The following is a 17,176-nucleotide window of genomic DNA, read 5'->3' on the forward strand; positions in this document are numbered from 1 at the left end:
GAGGTCCCATTCTACCCAGCCACTCCTCTTCTGAGTATCTTCTTCCCAAAAGAATTAAAAACATCATACCACAGCAATATATGCACACCCATGTGTACAGCAGCACAACCTAAACACCCATCAACTGAGGCATGGACAAAACATGTGGGATTTTTAGACAATGGAGTGCTACTCAGCCATAAAGGATAAAACGGAGACTTTTATAAATGGGTGCAACTTGAGACCATATTCATAAGTGAAATAAATTAGACACGTGTAAACATCAATGTTGCCTCATTAGTGTAAGAAGTTGAAACAAATATATATATAAAATAGTTATACTACTGATTTCTCTGAGCTCATTGAAGAGAAAGATTTGTGCTGGTGTTGTTTGGACAACTGAATACAGATACCTTGTGCTCTGGGTGCATGATTTGGGGACCACAATGCCCAATGTATGTACCATTGTTGCTTCCTAATTAATGTGTTTTGAAATTCTGTTTTTTTTTTCTTTGAAATAAAATGGATTTGAAAAAAATTTTTTGGGTGGTACTGGAGATTGAACTGAGGGCCTTCTTGTGCATGCCTACTACTGAGCTACATCCCAAGCCCACTCTTTTTCAAATTCTTCTAGTTATTATAGTGCTTTTGCCTCTCCATAGAATTTTATAATCAGTATCTTTCTACAAAAAAGTCTGCTGGGATTTTGGCTTGAATTATATTGGATAATCTGGAATATCTGCCTTCTTAGTAACATCTAATCTTCTGAACCATGGAAATAGTGCATTTCTCCATTCAATTTAGAACATCCTTGATTTTCTTTGTAAATACAATACTCTGCTTCATAAACACTTTTCAAACAATTCAGTTCACTAACAGAAATGTTCAGCAAAATTTCACTTTTGTTCACAAACTCTACATCAGGTGATGGGCATGCCCACAGCCATGTTCCCCAGAATTGTGGAACAAATAGTTTGCAAACTGAGGTACCACTACAAAGTGAGTTTTAAGCATACATATAATTTGTTAGATTTGCATATATTTCATGTTTTCATGCTATTTATTCCAAATGCTATTGTTTATTTTTATTTATTTATGTATTTTTGGTTCCAGATGACAGGTTTTTAGCCACATAAATCTGCCAGTCATGCAGAGGTCCAACATGGCCAGGAGTCCATAAAAAGACACCTTATCAGACTTCTTCCTCTGGTGCTCTAGGCCCAAAATAGACTTCTTGCCTTTCCTTCCCATGCCATTGATAATACGTCGCACTCCTGCTCACCGTCACCAGCTAGTTTAGCTCCTTCTTATCTCTCGGCGCCACTTCAGAATGAGTGCCACTGGGAAGCAAACTCAGTACCTTGCACTTACCAGACAGGAGCTGTGCCACTTAGCTATATACCTGACCCTTGTTTATTTTATTTTAAAAATCATTCCTAGGGCCAGGGATTTAGCTCAACAGCACAAGCACCTACCTGCCAAGTATGGGGTTAGTTAGTTCCTGACAGGGAGCCTGCTACACCTGTTTTGATAAAGTTTCAATGGCACTTCCAATGGCCCCTTCAGTTGAGATGCAGCACAGAGGCCATGTGGCCCAGAAAGCTGCTTTCCACTGGGCCTCATAAAGCACAGGCTGGCAGCCTCTGCTGCATCTTCACACAGCAGCAGCTTGGACTTGGACTTGTAGGAGAGGACACAGTGTGTGTCCTGTACTGGCCAAATTGGCTTCACCTGAACCTTGAGATCATCAGCACAAGTGCACAGAGCTGCATACTCACATGAGTAGCTTCCAGGCCAGGAAAGCCTGACTGGAAAGACAGCCACCAAAATACATAAATAGGAGATGCTCAGAGGGGCCAGGGACAATTCAGGGAGCAAGAGTAATCTCAGGTTACTCCTCCATGAAGGAAGGACAAAATGTTGTTATTCAAAGAATATTCAGAGACCACAACAAAAACTCCTTAAATAAAAATCTGATGACGGACCTGGGTGTGGTGGCTCACATCTGTAATCCCAGCACTCATGAGTTTGAAGCAAGAGGATTACTGCAGTTCAAGGCCAGCCTGAACTACATAGCAACATCCTGTCTCAAGAAAAAAATTATTACAAAAAATTTAAAACTCAGAGGGACATTTAGAAAGTTGATCTAGCAACATGAAATAAATAAAGTTGAGAAAATCCAGGAACCACATACAACAAAAAGAAAACATAGTATAAATCTAGGCAATTCTGTATTTTTAAGATTTCAAAAGTATCCCTGCCTTGCACCTTTGTCAGAAAGCTAACAGAAGATCTATACCACCAAAATGAGAAAGTAGAAACTGGGTATGGTGGTATGCACCTGTGAGTCCAGCACTCTGGCAGGCAGAGGCAGAACAGTGAGTTAGAATCCAGCAAGAACAACTTAGAAACTTATTGAGACCCTGTCTCAAAATCTAAAATTTAAAAAAAAAAAAAAAAAAAAAAAAAAAGAGGGGCTGGGGATTTAGCTCAGCGACATAAGCGCCTGCCTTGCAAGCAGGCAGCTGTGAGTTCGATCCCCGGTACAGGTAAAAAAAAAAAAAACGAGAGAGAGGCTAGGAACATATCTCAGTGCAAAGGCCTGGGTTCAATCCCCAGTACCACCAGAAAGGAAAGATGGATGGATGGATGGATGGAATGAAGGAAGAAAAAGAAAGGAAGAAAGACAGACCGACCAAGAAGGAGGAGACAAGAGCCACACACAGCAGAGCACAGGGGACCCCAGGCTAGACAAGAGGATGAAGCACACAGATGGAAGGTTTTTCAAAAGAAGAGAACCACTCGTGAGATACAGGTAACAGTTAGACCCATAGCTTTGAGTACAGAAAAACACTCAATTTGCCAAAAAGTGAGAAGCTGCTAATTCCAGAGAAATGAAAAGTTGACTAGAAAGGAAGTTTACCCATAAAACCCACATGGCTCTACTGTGAATAAGATGCAAAAAGTCTTAGTAATCCACCATGAATGCAGGGTGGAGGAGGAGAGGCAGCCAGGCAGTCAAGAGAGTCATCTCACTTTACAGACAGGAAGGCAATGGCCTAAGATGGAATTATAAAGAAGGAGCTTAGAAGGGATCAAAAACTCAGAAAGACTGCTGGCAGGAGACAGAACTGATATTTACTGAAAAAGCCAAGTATGTTTTTTACAATGGATACATGTGATTTTTTAAAAATTTAATTTTTTTTAAAAAATGACAAACACAACTCAGGTGTGGTGGTGTATCCCTGTAACTAGGGAGGCTGAAGCAGGAGCATCACAAGCTCAAGGCCAGCCTTGGCAATTTAGTAAGGTCCTGTTTCACAAAATAAAAATTTTAAAAAGGCTAAAATATAGAACACTTGCCTAGCATGTATAAACCTTGGATTCAATCCCCGGTACTGATGAAGGAAAACTAAAAGAAAGACAAACACAAATCACAAATGTTTGATGAGACAAAAGTGGTGTCATTCTAAATGACAAACTAATCACAATATACAGTAAACTGCTTTCTCTCGGCTATCATCCTACCATTTTTTTTTTTCCTGCTGCACTGAAGGAGGATGGATTCCTGTCACTAGGGAAGATGAGCTGTGCTGACGGTGGCACAAATGAGACAGACCACAGCAGGTGAAGGAGGCAGGGGTGCCCTTAGCCGGGCCATAGCCCACAACCTTGCTTTCCAGCTATACACCTCCTGGTGCCAGAATAAGTGAAGTTGACTCTAAAATCCACAATCAGATCAGGATCAGAAAGAATATGAAATAACTGAGAAAGGCCTTTATCATAGCCTTCAGTGAACTATTTTTTAAGAAAAACAGGGGTGGAGGTTTGGCTCAGCAGTGTAAGTGCCTACTTGGCAAATGTGAGGTCTTGTGTTTGATCCCTGGCACCAAAAAAAAAAAAAGAAGAAGAAGAAAAACAAACCATCAGCCAGGTGTGGTGGTACACAACTATAATCCCAGCACTTGGGAGGCTGAGGCAGGAGGATCACTGTAAATTTGAGGCCAGCCTGGGCTACCTAAGTGAGTTCAAGGCCAGCCTCTGCACTACACATCAGACCTGCCTCAAAAAAAAAAAAAAAGAAAGAAAGAAAGAAAGAGAAAAAAAGAAAAAGAAAAGAAAATCCAACCATCAAATGGTGGAGGTTATAGACTGCAGATGGCAAACAGCTAACTGGTCTCTACCTCAACATAACCCACAGCTCTTCTTTCCTGGCTCCTCTCAGGCCCACCAGTGTCCCTTTCACATTCAGGAGTTCCCATGAAGCAAGTTGGAGTCCCAGAGATGCAGAGGCCACAGCCCAGCAGAGTAGCACACAGACAGGCTCAGGAGCCTACACTATGCATTGGCCTGATCCCTACCAGCTCCTGCTGTGGGCTCCCTGGAAGCTGAGCACTGGCCTTGATATGACCTGCCCTGAGGGGACAGGTATCCTCTCTGCCCAGGCAGGAGGCTTCCCCAGCTCAGTCAAGCATCTGGGAAGAGACACAGGTCCTAGGCAACACAGCACAAGGCAGGAGTCCCATCCTCTCCTTCAGACTCTAAATGGCACAAAGCAAGCCTGTGCCCTCCTGACAGGGCACAGCTGGACATGCAGTTTGTATGGTCTAATGTGTGCAAAATGGGGGCTGGACTAGAGGCCACCCAAGCTCCTGCAGTACTCTACACAAAGTATTGCATTCAGTGTGCTGCATCCCTTCCAAGCTTCTGCTCACTGCTTGGGACATATTAAACACAGACTAGAAAAGTCACAACCATACACAGCTAACAACAAATGCAACACCTATCCTGCCAGTTTTATAAAAGCAGAGCAGTACGATTATAGAGTACACATTGCTTCAACATGAGGGTAAACTATTATGCTACTGGCTAAAAACAAACAAACAAGCAAATGCAAAGAATCAGATAAATCTGGGCACGGTGCTCCCAACACTACGAGAGGCTGCGGCATGGTAGCTGATCACACATTTGAGCCTGACCTGGGCAACTTAGCAACACCTTTTCTCAAAAACTAGAAAAAAACTAAAAGGAGTTGCAGATGAAACTTAGTCAAAATCCTTGGGTCCAATCGTCAGTACTGAAAAAAAAAGACAAAAATCAAATGCACCTTCTGAATTACGCAGACACACACACTTATCAAAACTTGGGTAATTGTGCCTTGTTTCACTGTATGTAGGCTTTACTCAAAAGAACAGTTAATCAGATGCTAACCTCCTGTTAGCAGGGAAGGAATGGGGCCAAGCTGAGGCTCAGAGCAGCTGGTGACAGACTAGTGTGACTGTGTGCACTTTTCCATGTTAGTGACTCTCCACAACAAGAAGAAATCAATCAGGAGGTTCCACATGATGCTTCTTAATTCAGCTCATTGCAAAGGTCAATTGCTGGACCACACAAAATGCTGGGGTGGGAGGTGGCACATCCTCCATGGCATGAGAAGGCATCCTCCTATGCATTCCACTGCACACCTGGAACACTGCAAACCCCCTAAGGGCTTTGCATTTATGACTGGACACACACAAGACTGACGCTGCTGTTCACTGCGCAAGACTGGGATCAGTGAAGACACAGTGGCACAGCAGCCCCACATGACCCTGCATGAACAGGTCCCCCAGGAAGAACAGGAGACACATTCTTCAGCTCTCAAGCCTTTTCAGTCTTGTGCCACATGCGTGTCAGTCGAAACCATGACCTCTGACAAGGCATCAAGACCTGGCCCCTTTGGGAACTCCATAGTCAGCTGAGTGTGTTGTAATTTTGATTGCTGGTCGAGAACATGGCGGACAGACAACAGCAACTACCGGAGGCTCTCTGAAAGGCTCAGCTCAGAGGCCAGGAATGATGCGGACTAAGGAGACATGAACCGGTAGAGATATGCTCTGCTGACTCAGGAACGAACTGGGCTGAGAGAAACCAACTTAGAATACAGTCCTGGCGCTAAAATAGGAACAGAAAAGACTCGGTCTGGAGGCTCGACCCCGCGCCATTGGAAACTGCGATTTGGGTTTCCCGCCGCCCGGTGGCTGGCTGCCTCCACAAGCGGCTCGGCAAGGAGAGACGTGCAGAAGCTCTGGGAACGGGAGTCTGCGAACGGAGTCGAAAACAGGACGGACAAGGAGGCGTACACGAAAACTGACTGGTGGCGAGGTGAGTGAGAGAAACTGACCCCCTACCACAGTTTGACTCCAGCGGAGGACTTTCTGGGCTCGGGCAGTCCTGTAAGAGCAGGGCGTGGTGGCGACTCCAGCCACACATTCCCCTCTAGGACGGGATTGGTGAAAAGTGCCTGGTCTGCGTGACGCTGCTGGCGGACTCCGTAGACTGGCCCAACCCAGATCCCAGAGCCTGACGGTGGCCCGGAGGAGCGACTGACTCCCGAGTAGGCTGCCTCCTCCGCAACTCCCTGGTGCGCAGAGGTGGGCAGGAACACCTAGCCAGCGCAATTTGATCAGGCTGTGGCTGACAGGCAGGGAAGTCGGGCCTCCTATGTAAGCTTGCATTTTATAAGGAACAGAAAATATGGGGAAGGGAAGCAAAAAGAAAGGCTCCTCGGCCCCCAATTCTGAGAAACAGGCAATAGTGGACACCGCACCAATATACATTAAGCGCCATATAGAGAGCCTCATAGACCAATTCAGGAATGAAGTTATCAACGACCTGAAGCTAGAAGTATGCAGAATAGTTAGAGAAATGCTAAGCACCACCCAGGAAAAAACAGATGGTGGAATGGAAGAACAGAAAAAGAGGGGAGAATTGCTTGATGGAGAAAACAGAGAAAGCATTGAGTATGTGAAGCAGGTTCAAAGGGACTATCAAGAAATTAAGAAGTCTATCCAAGACTGGCATAACAACTTGAAAAAAACTAAGGACAGACTATCTGAACTGGAAGGCAGACTTGTAATATGGGAGAATGAAATGAAAAACTTCTTAAAAATAACAAAGAAACAAACAGCAATAATACAAAGACAAGAAGATGATAAGAGGAGCCATAACTTAAGGATTAAGAACATAAAAGAAGAAGTAGGGACACAAACAAGTGAACTACAAAAGCTACTCACAGAAATAATCCAGGAGAATTTTCCTAATTTAGCAAAAGGTAAAGATACTCAGATGTATGAGGCATACAGGACCCCAGCTACCTACAACCCTAACAGAGCAACACCCAGGCATATAATAATAAAAATTCCAGAAATTCAATACAAGAACAGAATATTAAAAGCTGTAAGAGACAAGAAACAGACCACTTACAAGGGAACACCCATCAGAATTACAGCAGATTTCTCTGCACAAACCATCAAATCACGAAAAGCATGGGGGGAAATAATTCAAGCTTTGAAAGATAATAATCTCCAGCCAAGATTGAGATATCCTGCACAGCTGTCCCTGGAAATTGATGGAAAAACGAGGTGCTTCCAGGATAAAGAAGAACTGGGGGAATTTGCAACCACCAATTCAACCCTACAGAAAGTATTGCAGGATATTCTAAAAAAATAAAAATGCAAAGAACCCAGAAATAGTGGCAGGGAGGCCACAACGAATGGAGCAGAGAACAAAATGAAGAAGACAAACTGACAGCTACCGACAGAAAAAGAGCTCAACAGAAATGAGACAGAGAAGATTGGATGATAGGAACAGCTATTTTGGAGAAAATGACATCTTAATAGGTAATACTGATTTAGTACCATCTTGTTTTGAAGTCTCATCTAGCTTTTGTTCTTCTGTCTCCAATGGTCTAAACAGGTTGTATCTTATTGGATATTATTATGTACGATAGTATAAGCAAAAACCTTTTAAAGACAAGGAGATTATACAGAAACCATTGTTCATTTTCTGTTAGTCGATTCTAAATACTCTATAATGCTGTCATTCTCTTAAATGGTTTTACATTGTTTTGATATACTTAATGCTACAGTATACGAAGTTGTACTCAAGGACTTCAAGGAAAGAGTCAATATGGTAACTACTTTTGGGTCGGAATTATCTGGTGGTGAAACACTATTCTGCTTAAATGGTTATGTTTTGATCTGCCCTGTTTCGCTGTTATGCCCTCTTTTTTCTCAATCTCCACTCCATTATTTACTTTTTTATTTTTATCTGTTTAATTAAAGGGAAAAAAATAGCAGGATATAATATAGTAACTCACTTTGACTTTCTATTATCTCAATTTGAAGCCCTGTATTACTCTCACCATCTTGTTTTTGACTGAGGTTCCTCTATTCTGTTTTTCTGGATAGTATCAGGTTCGAAAGTTTAGGCATCGGGGCTGGGGATTTAGCTCAGCGGCATAAGCGCCTGCCTTGCAAGCAGGCAGTCGTGAGTTCGATCCCTGGTACCGATAAAAAAATGAAAAAGACAAAAAAAAAAAAAGAAAGTTTAGGCATCAGCTGAGAAGATAATGAGATTCATTATAACGCCCATTCTCGTTGACTTTTATCTACTTTTGAAGACCTACAATGTCTCCAATGTTTTGGTTTTGTCGGTTTTGTTCTTTACTGTTTTGTTCAATTGTATTACAACTAATGATATAGGCAATTCTATTAGAGATAGCGGGAGGCATTATGGTAACCATTGTTGATCACCTTGTATTATGTTTTTATATTATCTATTATGTCCACCCTTCTGATTTGACCGACTCTGTTCTGTTATGTCACATTTGGTTACTCTCTTCCAAAAAAGTAATAAGAACCGTGGGAGCAATAAAACCCAAAACGTGTAATAGTCATTGTACAAAAGAGAGGAAAAGAAAGTGCTCTAAACTATATAACTGCATGTATATTTAAGTGTATAAGATAGAAAATGATATCACAGAGTTTTATTGGATCATTGAACAGAACTGTTTGCAGTATCATTGTTGGAATGTCCACTCTACAAGCTTTAATTTTGTGACTTGAACAATTATTTCTAAGATGGCAATGTGTAATCCATTAACTAGTGATTTCCTACTGCGCATTTTTTTTCTTCTGTAAATCTGTATAACTTGTACCCCTTCACTGTTTTTTTTTTTTTCTTTTCTCCTTAAATAAAAATTAAAAAAAAAAAAAAAAAAAGACCTGGCCCTAGTCAGCTGCCTCCAACACTGTCTCTTAGACACCCTTACCACAGAGACTGGAAAGAGGCCTCCCCCGCCTGGGCTGCCTCCACCTGGCATCACTGAGAAGAACTGGCCTCTGATAAGCAGCGTCCAGGTCACAGCTCCCGGGCTGAAGCAGAGACACATGCCCCGCTGTGGCGAGCAGTGCTTACCGTGATGACGTCCAGAATGCTGAGGAGGCTATGGATGCTGTCTCCTGCCAGAACCTCCTTGACTACCACCTCAGTACCATCCTGCATGAGAAGAGAGTGACAACTGTCAGGAGGGGCCATCTGCCAGATGTTGGGGAGCTCTCTGTGAACACAGCCCCTTCTCAAGCTGCCATGGAGGGTACCTCAGACAAGAGGCAGGGGCCTGCTGGAATTAGTGGAGTTAGAGGAACACACTAAAGAGGATGGAAAAAAGAAGATAGCCAGGCTTGGTGGTATACCCCTAACCACCACTACCCCTCAGCACTCTGAGAGGCAGAGGCAGGAGGATGGTAATCACAAATTTGAGTGCAGCCTGGGCAATTTAGACCCTGTCTCAAAAAAAAAATTTTTTTTGGTCTTTTTCATTTTTATCGGTACCAGGGATCAAACTCACAACTGCCTGCTTGCAAGGCAGGCGCTTATGCCGCTAAGCTAAATCCCCAGCCCCTGTCTCAAAAAATTTAAAGCTGAGTATAGTGGCACAGGTCTGTAACCCTAGCACTCAAGAGGCTGAGGAAGGAGGACTCCTGTGAGTTTGAGGTCAGTCAGGACTGCACAGTAAGTTCAAGGCCACCTTGAACTGCATAGGGGGACATTTTCTCAAAACAAAACAAACAGACCTTTCCTTCCTTCTATTCCCTGCTCTTCTTTGTCTTTCCTTGCTATCAAATACACGTTCTTCAGACAAAAAAAAAATTAAAAGGCCAGGGATGTAACTCAGGGTGAAGACCCTGGATTCAATCCTCAGGACTGAAGGGGGGGAAAAAAAGTTAGACCAGTAAAGAAACCCTCCCCAACCTAGCCCCAGCCCCTCAATCCCGTGATTCACTTGCCTCACTGGGGGGTTTACATGAAATTTCACCAAACCTAATTTGGTTTACTGAATAAACCACAGAGGCACTAAGGATTAAATTTAATTACTATCAATAAAAATTAGGGAATTTTTCCTGTAATCCCAGCACTCAGGAGGCTGAGGCAGGAGGATCGTTGCAAGTTCGAGACTAGCCTAGGCTACAAAGTGTGAGCTCAAGGCCAGCCTGAACTGCATAGGGAGACCCTGTCTCAAAAAGACAAAAAAAAAAATTAGGAAATTTTAAAATAATTTTCCACAAGGCAAAACAAGAGAGAAAAGCATGCAGTCTGGTTACCTTAGGGCTTTCATCTCAATTTAATCTCAGAGGATTCTTTCTGAAATTGTCCAAATCTGGCCCTAGTCATTCCCATCAGCTCTCCCATCCAACTTGAAGGTCAAATTGAGGCTACTCCTGTCCTTTTGAGGTTCTCCCACAGGCAGACCAAGACTCTCTGGTCACCAGAGGGATGCTCACACCATAGCAGCTATTGTCTCTTGATTCCCAAATCCAGATACACTGAGGAGATACATATATATATTTATTTTGTTTTTGTAGTACTGGGGATTGAAACTGGAACCTTCACACTGAGCTACACCCTCTCCCTTGCCCCCCACTTTCTCTTTTTTAAATTTTTTAAATTCTTTGGTACTGGGGATCAAACTCACCACTGTGCTCTTGCAAGGCAAGTGCTTATGCCGCTGAACTAAATCCCCAGCCCCTTCCTCCTCTTTCTTTTCTAATTTTTTTTATACTGAGGATCAAACTCATGACCTCGAGCTTGCCAGGCAGGTGCTTGTGCCACTAAGCTAAACTCTCAGCCTCTTTTCTAATTTTAAAACAGGGTCTCAATAAGTTACCCATGTTGGGTTAAAATTTTCCACCCTCCTGCCTCAGTCTCCTAGAGTACTGGGATTACAGTGTGTACCACTCTACCTAGCTTTCTAAATTTCAACAAGTCACACCATAGACTGGGCTATGAACATGAGAATGGACAATTTTACCCAGATAACACCTTTGGAAGGACAGTGCAGGAAATGTCTCAGGACCTACCAACTCTTAAGGCAAGAACAGGAACTTCCAAGGCTGAACTCTGCAAGATCAGGGCTCACAAAGCATTTGCTCTACACAATAATACCAGGGCAGGGCCAAGGATTTAGCTCAGTGGCATAAGCGCCTGCCTGGCAAGTGCAAGGTCGTGAGTTCGATCTCTGGTACCACAAAATAATAATAATAATAATAATAATAATAATAATGCCAGGGTGGAAGCCTGGTCACAGCCTAGGATGACCACGGATGCTGTATACTCTATGAGTGGCACACATGACACAGTCTGGCAGGGCCTGGCCCTGTGGCTCCAAGGCATCACTTCATGTAGGCAACAAACAAGGATTGTAGTGCTCACTTAACACTTTATTTTCTTACAATTAAAATTATTTTTATCACAAACCTGAAAGTGAAGCAACTGATCACAGTAGTTCACTACGATAATTCATTATCAAACCAGTCTAAGGACTAGAAAGAGACATTTTTAGACATCTAATAAGCCAGGCATGGTGGTGCATGCCTGGAGGTTGAGGGAGTAGGATCACCATGAGTTCAAGGCCAGTCTGAACTATGTAGCAAGACTGTCTCAAAAAAACAAAACTGGGGCAAGGGATACAGGCCAATAGCATAAGCATCCACCTGGTGAGAGCAAAGTTCTGAGTTTGATTCCTGGTACCAAAACAAAACAAAACCCTAAAAAAATAAAATGACTAGTGTATCGGGTAAAGTAAGGAAATAAAACCACATAGGCACTGCTATACAACTAACCTGTCAAGAGGACCACAAGTCAACAACACAGATGCACATGCATGACAGCAAAAGATAACATACCAAGGTCAAAATCACACTAGCACTGAATGCTGGGGGAGGGGGTGTCTTTTTTTCAAAGAACCAAAGCTTAAAACCTTGCATAATTTTTCATTTGTTTGCTTGTTTTGGTTTGATGTTTTCATTTGCTTGTTTGTTTGGTTTTTTGAGGCAGGGTTTCACTATGCAGTTCAGGCTGCTTTGAACTCACTCTGGAGCCCAGGCTGGCCTGGAACTTGCAGTGATCCTCCTTCCTCCATCTCCAGAACTAGGATTACAGGTGTGTGCCACTACATCTGGCATTTGTTTTGTTTTTTGAGACAAGGTCTCCTTTTGTAGTTTAGACTGGCCTAATCTTGAACTCAGTGTAGCCCACACTGGAACTCACACTGTTCTTCCTGCCTCAGCCTGCTAAACCACCACACTAGGCTGCATAACTTTTACAGACCCACCCAGAGTGCTAAGCAAAAGGACAGGAGCTCTGGCCCCAACTCACCGAGTCCTGGATGCAGACCTCTAGCCGCCCATCCTGAACTATATAGATGCTGGTATCCAACTCCCCTGGCTGGAAGATGTACTCCCCCTCGTTGAGCTGCACAAAGACCATGTGTTTACAAAGCTCCAGGAACAGTGGCTTCTCAAAATGGCCTAGGACCCTGGAATAAGCAGAACTCGCTGTGGGATCCCATCCTAGGAAAGGTAGGCTGAGGGACAGCTGTTGAAAGAGGATTGAGGGACACTAGCCACTGTCTCCATTGGCACTGAGGCCAGACCTGTAGATCTATGAGTTTACCCAGACAATGTGGCATCACTGTCAAAAAGAATTTTCAGCTTCTCAGATTTCCATCAGCTTAAAGAAGTTCTTGAACAGTGACTACAAATGCAAGACAGACATGAAGACAGCATGGAAGGCCACATGCCCTTCTCAGATGGAGAAGAGGAAAGAAAACTCAAGACTTGCAGCTTCTGGTCTCGCATTTCTCACACTCACTCCGAGGTCACATTGAAGCTGGAGACACTGAGAAAGACCTGGTGCAGAGCTGGTGGACACAAGGCTCTGTGGCCCCTGACATTTCATGACTCTATGGGACAGAGACCAGCAACCCAATTTGTTTTCCCTTTCCCTGGAACTAAGAAGTGAACCCAAGACTTTTGCATCAAGTATACCCTCAGGCCTCTTTTACATATTATTCTGGTAGGGCTAGGGATTTAGCTTAGTGGCATAAGCCTCTGCCTTGCAAGTGCGTGGTTGTGAGTTCCATCCCTGGTACTGATAAAAAAAAAAAAAAAATTATTCTGGAATGGTGTCCCTTTAAGTTGCCTAGGCTTGACTTGTGGTCCTCTTGACAGCCTCCCAGGGTGTTGGGACAACAAATATGCATCAAGAGTTGCACTGACACAGGAAAGCCATACTCTGGCAAGATGCTACCACCAGCTGACACTGCCTGCAGGACACACCCTACCCATGTGCTCTTACCGAACATTTTTCAGCATGTACAAAACCTCTGACGGCAGGTGAGAATTTTTCACATCAAACTCTGTGAGATCAGCCTCCAGCAGGGAGGGTGGTGGTTCCTTGGGCTGCAGGGTGGGGTATTCCTTCTTGAACCGCAAAATCCTATGAAGCAGAGATGCACTCATCTTGAGTGAGAATCAAGGGGTTCAAAATCAATGTTACAGGTTGGCAAGGTAGCTCAGTGATGAGTGCTTACCTAGTATGCATGGGACAGTGGGCTTGATCTTTGGGACTAAAACAAATATGCATGCATGCATGCATGCATCCAGGTTCCAAGTGCTCTTGAACCCAAGAACATTCCACCTTTAACGCACCCAAAGTCAGAGGAGTTACAGAAGTGGTAAGGATCTTTGTGCCCATCAGAAAGAGAACTCCTGGTACCTTTTGGCCAAAGACAGCACCTTGGTCCTCTTCCTGGCCCGCTGCCGCGGTGCAGCTGTGTTCCCCACAAGCGTATTGGGGATTGTGCTCATCTGCAGAGTCAAGTGAAACGCAGGTCACTGAGCCTGTGAATAGTAAAGTCTGTGCTCCCAGGTCAGCCCTTAGGACCTCAGAGGGGCCGCCCACTATCCTGACACCAGCTTCCAGGGGCCAGCTGTATCCTGACTCACACCTGGCCCAAGACACAGGGGACCAACTGTGGACAAGAACATCCCATACAGCCCCACACATCCATAGGAGAGTCCCTACTGTGCTAAGCAACCAAACCTCCACAGTACCATGGCTCTGTGCCTGGTGGTTTCTTTGACCTTCTGAAGGAGGTGAGAAGAGGCCAGAGGGGCCTCTCAGCATCTAACCAAAGAGTGACAGTGGCCCAACTCAGTCTGTCTATCCCCAGATCAGGGTTCCTTAACCACCAATTTGTTTTCCTTTTCCCTGGAAGTAAGAAGTGAACCCAAGACTTTTGCATCAAGTATACCCTCAGGCCTCTTTTACATATTATTCTGGTAGGGCTAGGGATTTAGCTTAGCAGCATAAGCCTCTGCCTTGCAAGCGCGTGGTTGTGAGTTCCATCCCTGTACCGATTTAAAAAAAAAAATTATTCTGGAATGGTGTCCCTTTAAGTTGCCTAGGCTTGACTTATGGTCCTCTTGACAGCCTCCCAGGGTGTTGGGACAACAAATATGCACCACTGCACTAACTACTACCTACCAGCTCTTGAACCCAATATAAAGGACAGGGATTTGTGTTCAGGAGTTCCTGGGATTGCCACAGACACTGGCAAGTGAGCCATGCAGCTCTTACCTCAGGGCGCACACATGGGTCCTCAGCAAAATCAGGTCCCCCACACCCAGAGGGCTGTCCCTTCCTAGGCACAACCCCTCAGTTTCAGAGATGGCACCAGAAAGCAGCTGTCTGCTTGCCTTTCCTGTTAGAGGTCTGTGCTGCAAAGGCTGTGCTGCATGGGTATGATGAGGCCTCTGATCTCAGGCCTCCTAGACCTTCTCCCCACAGAAGCCCCAACTGCATCCAGGCCAGGTGGGCTCAGTCTGAGGGGTGTTTCCAGTTTGGTTGGTAGAAGAAAACTACATGCAGTATGACTTGTGACAGTCCCCAGCCTGGCACCCATTGGCAGGGGCTACAGAGCCAGACAAATGGCACACAGGGGCCAGGGGCTCAGGGCCTAGCAGAAGACCCTGGGTCTACTGTAGGGTTACCTTTCTCATGATCTTCCGGCCATAAAACATCATTTTGTCCCTTTTCCGGAATCTGTACTGAGGAGGGGGCTGCACCTGTCCTGTGAGAGGTGGAAGGGGCATTGTGAGGTGAGACAGGCCACAAGCTAATGCAGAGCCCAGCACTGGCTGTATCCTGTCCCACCCCTCAGACAGCACACAGACTTGTCTCAAAAATGCCTCTGATGAGACCAGAAGTTGCAGCTGTGCCCAGGCTGCAACAGATTCAGGCACCAGAGGGGTCTCTCAGGAGCTCAAACCAACTATGCCACACACACACACAGATACACACACACACAGCCCTATCCTCCCCTAGGGCCAGGGTTCAAACCAAGATACTCACGAAATCCGTGAACCCTTCTGTACACAAACAAGATAGCAACACCCACAAAGACGAGGGCCAGAAGGACTCCAATCATAATCCCTGTCAGCTAGGCAGAAAAGACACAGAGCTTGTTGCCAAGGCCAGGCATGGCCATAACCCACAGAGACCCCCAGGAAAGCCCTGTGGTTACCATGGTGGGCTGTGGCTCCTCCACAAACCATAGACCCCAGGAGTGCAGGGTGGGGCCCAAACATAGGCCAACCTGGAAGGAGAGCAGAGTCAGGTGGACAGAAGGGCAGTTGGGCTTCCCAGACCTGGGCAGGAGGTAGAAAGTGGACAGCCAGACTAAAGGTCAGCAGCCTGCAGCCCAGAGCAAAGCAACAAGGCCAGGACACTAAAGTACACTGTGTCAGCTGCAGGGGCACCTGTCTTCCTCAGGAATGAGGTGGGCTGCCACAGCACAGGCCCTGTGCACCATCAGTGTGCCTGAACCCTGGGCTCTGCAATCCACAAGGTGCAAACCATGGGGCAAGCCCTAGGTACAGGGGAGGCCAAGACCTAGACACCAATAGGACCTGGGATGCCAACTGAAGGATGCTCCCACAGCAGCAGGGCTCAGAACACCTGCAGGAAGCCATGAGGTCACTGAGCCTTGCATTCGGTTTAGTCCCAGCTACTTGGAAAGCTAAGGTAGGACTCATTATTTGAGTTCAAGGAGTTCAAGGCTAGACCGAGTGACACAGTAAGACCCCATCTCAAGAAAGGAGGGGAGGGAAAGGTAGGAAAGGACAGAAGAGGGAAGGGGGGAACCTCAAGGAACCATCTAGAATGTCCTTATACCAAGAAGAAACAGGACAAAGGCTCTATGCCTCTACCCTGCTGCCTGCAGATGGGTGCTGACAGGCATCAGAAGTCCAGATCCACAGGAGGACAGGTGAGGGGACAGGCAGGGCATAGGCAGGAAAGTAAGTGTGGGTCCAACAGAGGAAGCTGCTGATTCCTGCAGGCTGGAAGTTGAAGAGGGACAGAAAGCAGCCACCATGCAGGGCCTCCATTCCTCACCCCAGCAGCCAGACACTGATGGAGTAGGAGAGCCACTGGTTAATCCTGTCCAGTTTCTATAAAGGTACCAAGGACCAAAGCCCAGCCTTCAGGAAGCCAAACCTCAGACATGAAACCACCTCGGAACCCTGGAGAAGGGCACTCAGGAAAGCATCCCCAAGGCACTGTTTGGAAGTATGAATGGGTGTCCAGAAAACCCAGTCTGTGCAGTAGGTTCCAGAGACAGTCATGCATCTCTTAAGGACAGGATGTATTCGAAACATGCATTATCAGGTGATTTCATCATGTACAAACTTGTGTCCCAGAGCACACATTCATAAAGGAGACTGCAAGGACCTCAGCTGGGACCACTGCCACACACAGTCTCCAGATATGGCGGGATTTTATCAAAGGCAAGGCTTTTGCTTCAGAACTGAAGCACCCAGCCTCCTAGTCCTGCACCCCGGCTTGACTCTCAAACAACAATCAGGCTCACAAGAGGGCCAGGCCACAACCCTAACTCCCCTGGGTCCCTCTGAACACTTGTAAGTCTGCTTATCCAAGGAAAGGCTAAAACCACTCCCACAGCCTGCAATGGCAGAGGGTCAGCATGTCTAACTTTGCACTGCTGTTTTAATGCTATTTTCCAGTTTAA

At 45.3% G+C, this 17,176-nt stretch overlaps 1 protein-coding gene across 7 annotated transcripts in view; it reads right to left on the bottom strand.

The window, feature by feature from the left end:
• Pnpla7 (patatin like phospholipase domain containing 7) overlaps positions 1-17,176 on the bottom strand; it is a 54,628-nt gene that overhangs the window by 36,859 nt on the left and 593 nt on the right. For all 7 annotated transcript variants that reach the window (XR_010040322.1, XM_063228412.1, XM_013155864.3 and 4 more), the window contains exons 2-8: positions 15,671-15,742; positions 15,499-15,586; positions 15,138-15,217; positions 13,861-13,952; positions 13,441-13,581; positions 12,460-12,619; positions 9,220-9,300 (exon numbers count right to left, since the gene is read on the bottom strand). Coding sequence is in view for 6 of the 7 variants with exons in the window: in XM_063228412.1 (XP_063084482.1) it covers positions 9,220-9,300; positions 12,460-12,619; positions 13,441-13,581; positions 13,861-13,952; positions 15,138-15,217; positions 15,499-15,586; positions 15,671-15,742 (714 nt within the window). In the remaining variant the exon portion in view is untranslated. The remainder of the gene's footprint in view (positions 1-9,219; positions 9,301-12,459; positions 12,620-13,440; positions 13,582-13,860; positions 13,953-15,137; positions 15,218-15,498; positions 15,587-15,670; positions 15,743-17,176) is intronic.

Source organism: Cavia porcellus, unplaced genomic scaffold (genome assembly GCF_034190915.1).
Source record: "Cavia porcellus strain 051 isolate PalLab524CR breed Dunkin Hartley unplaced genomic scaffold, mCavPor4.1 scaffold_1, whole genome shotgun sequence".
NCBI classification, from domain to species: Eukaryota; Metazoa; Chordata; class Mammalia; order Rodentia; family Caviidae; genus Cavia; species Cavia porcellus.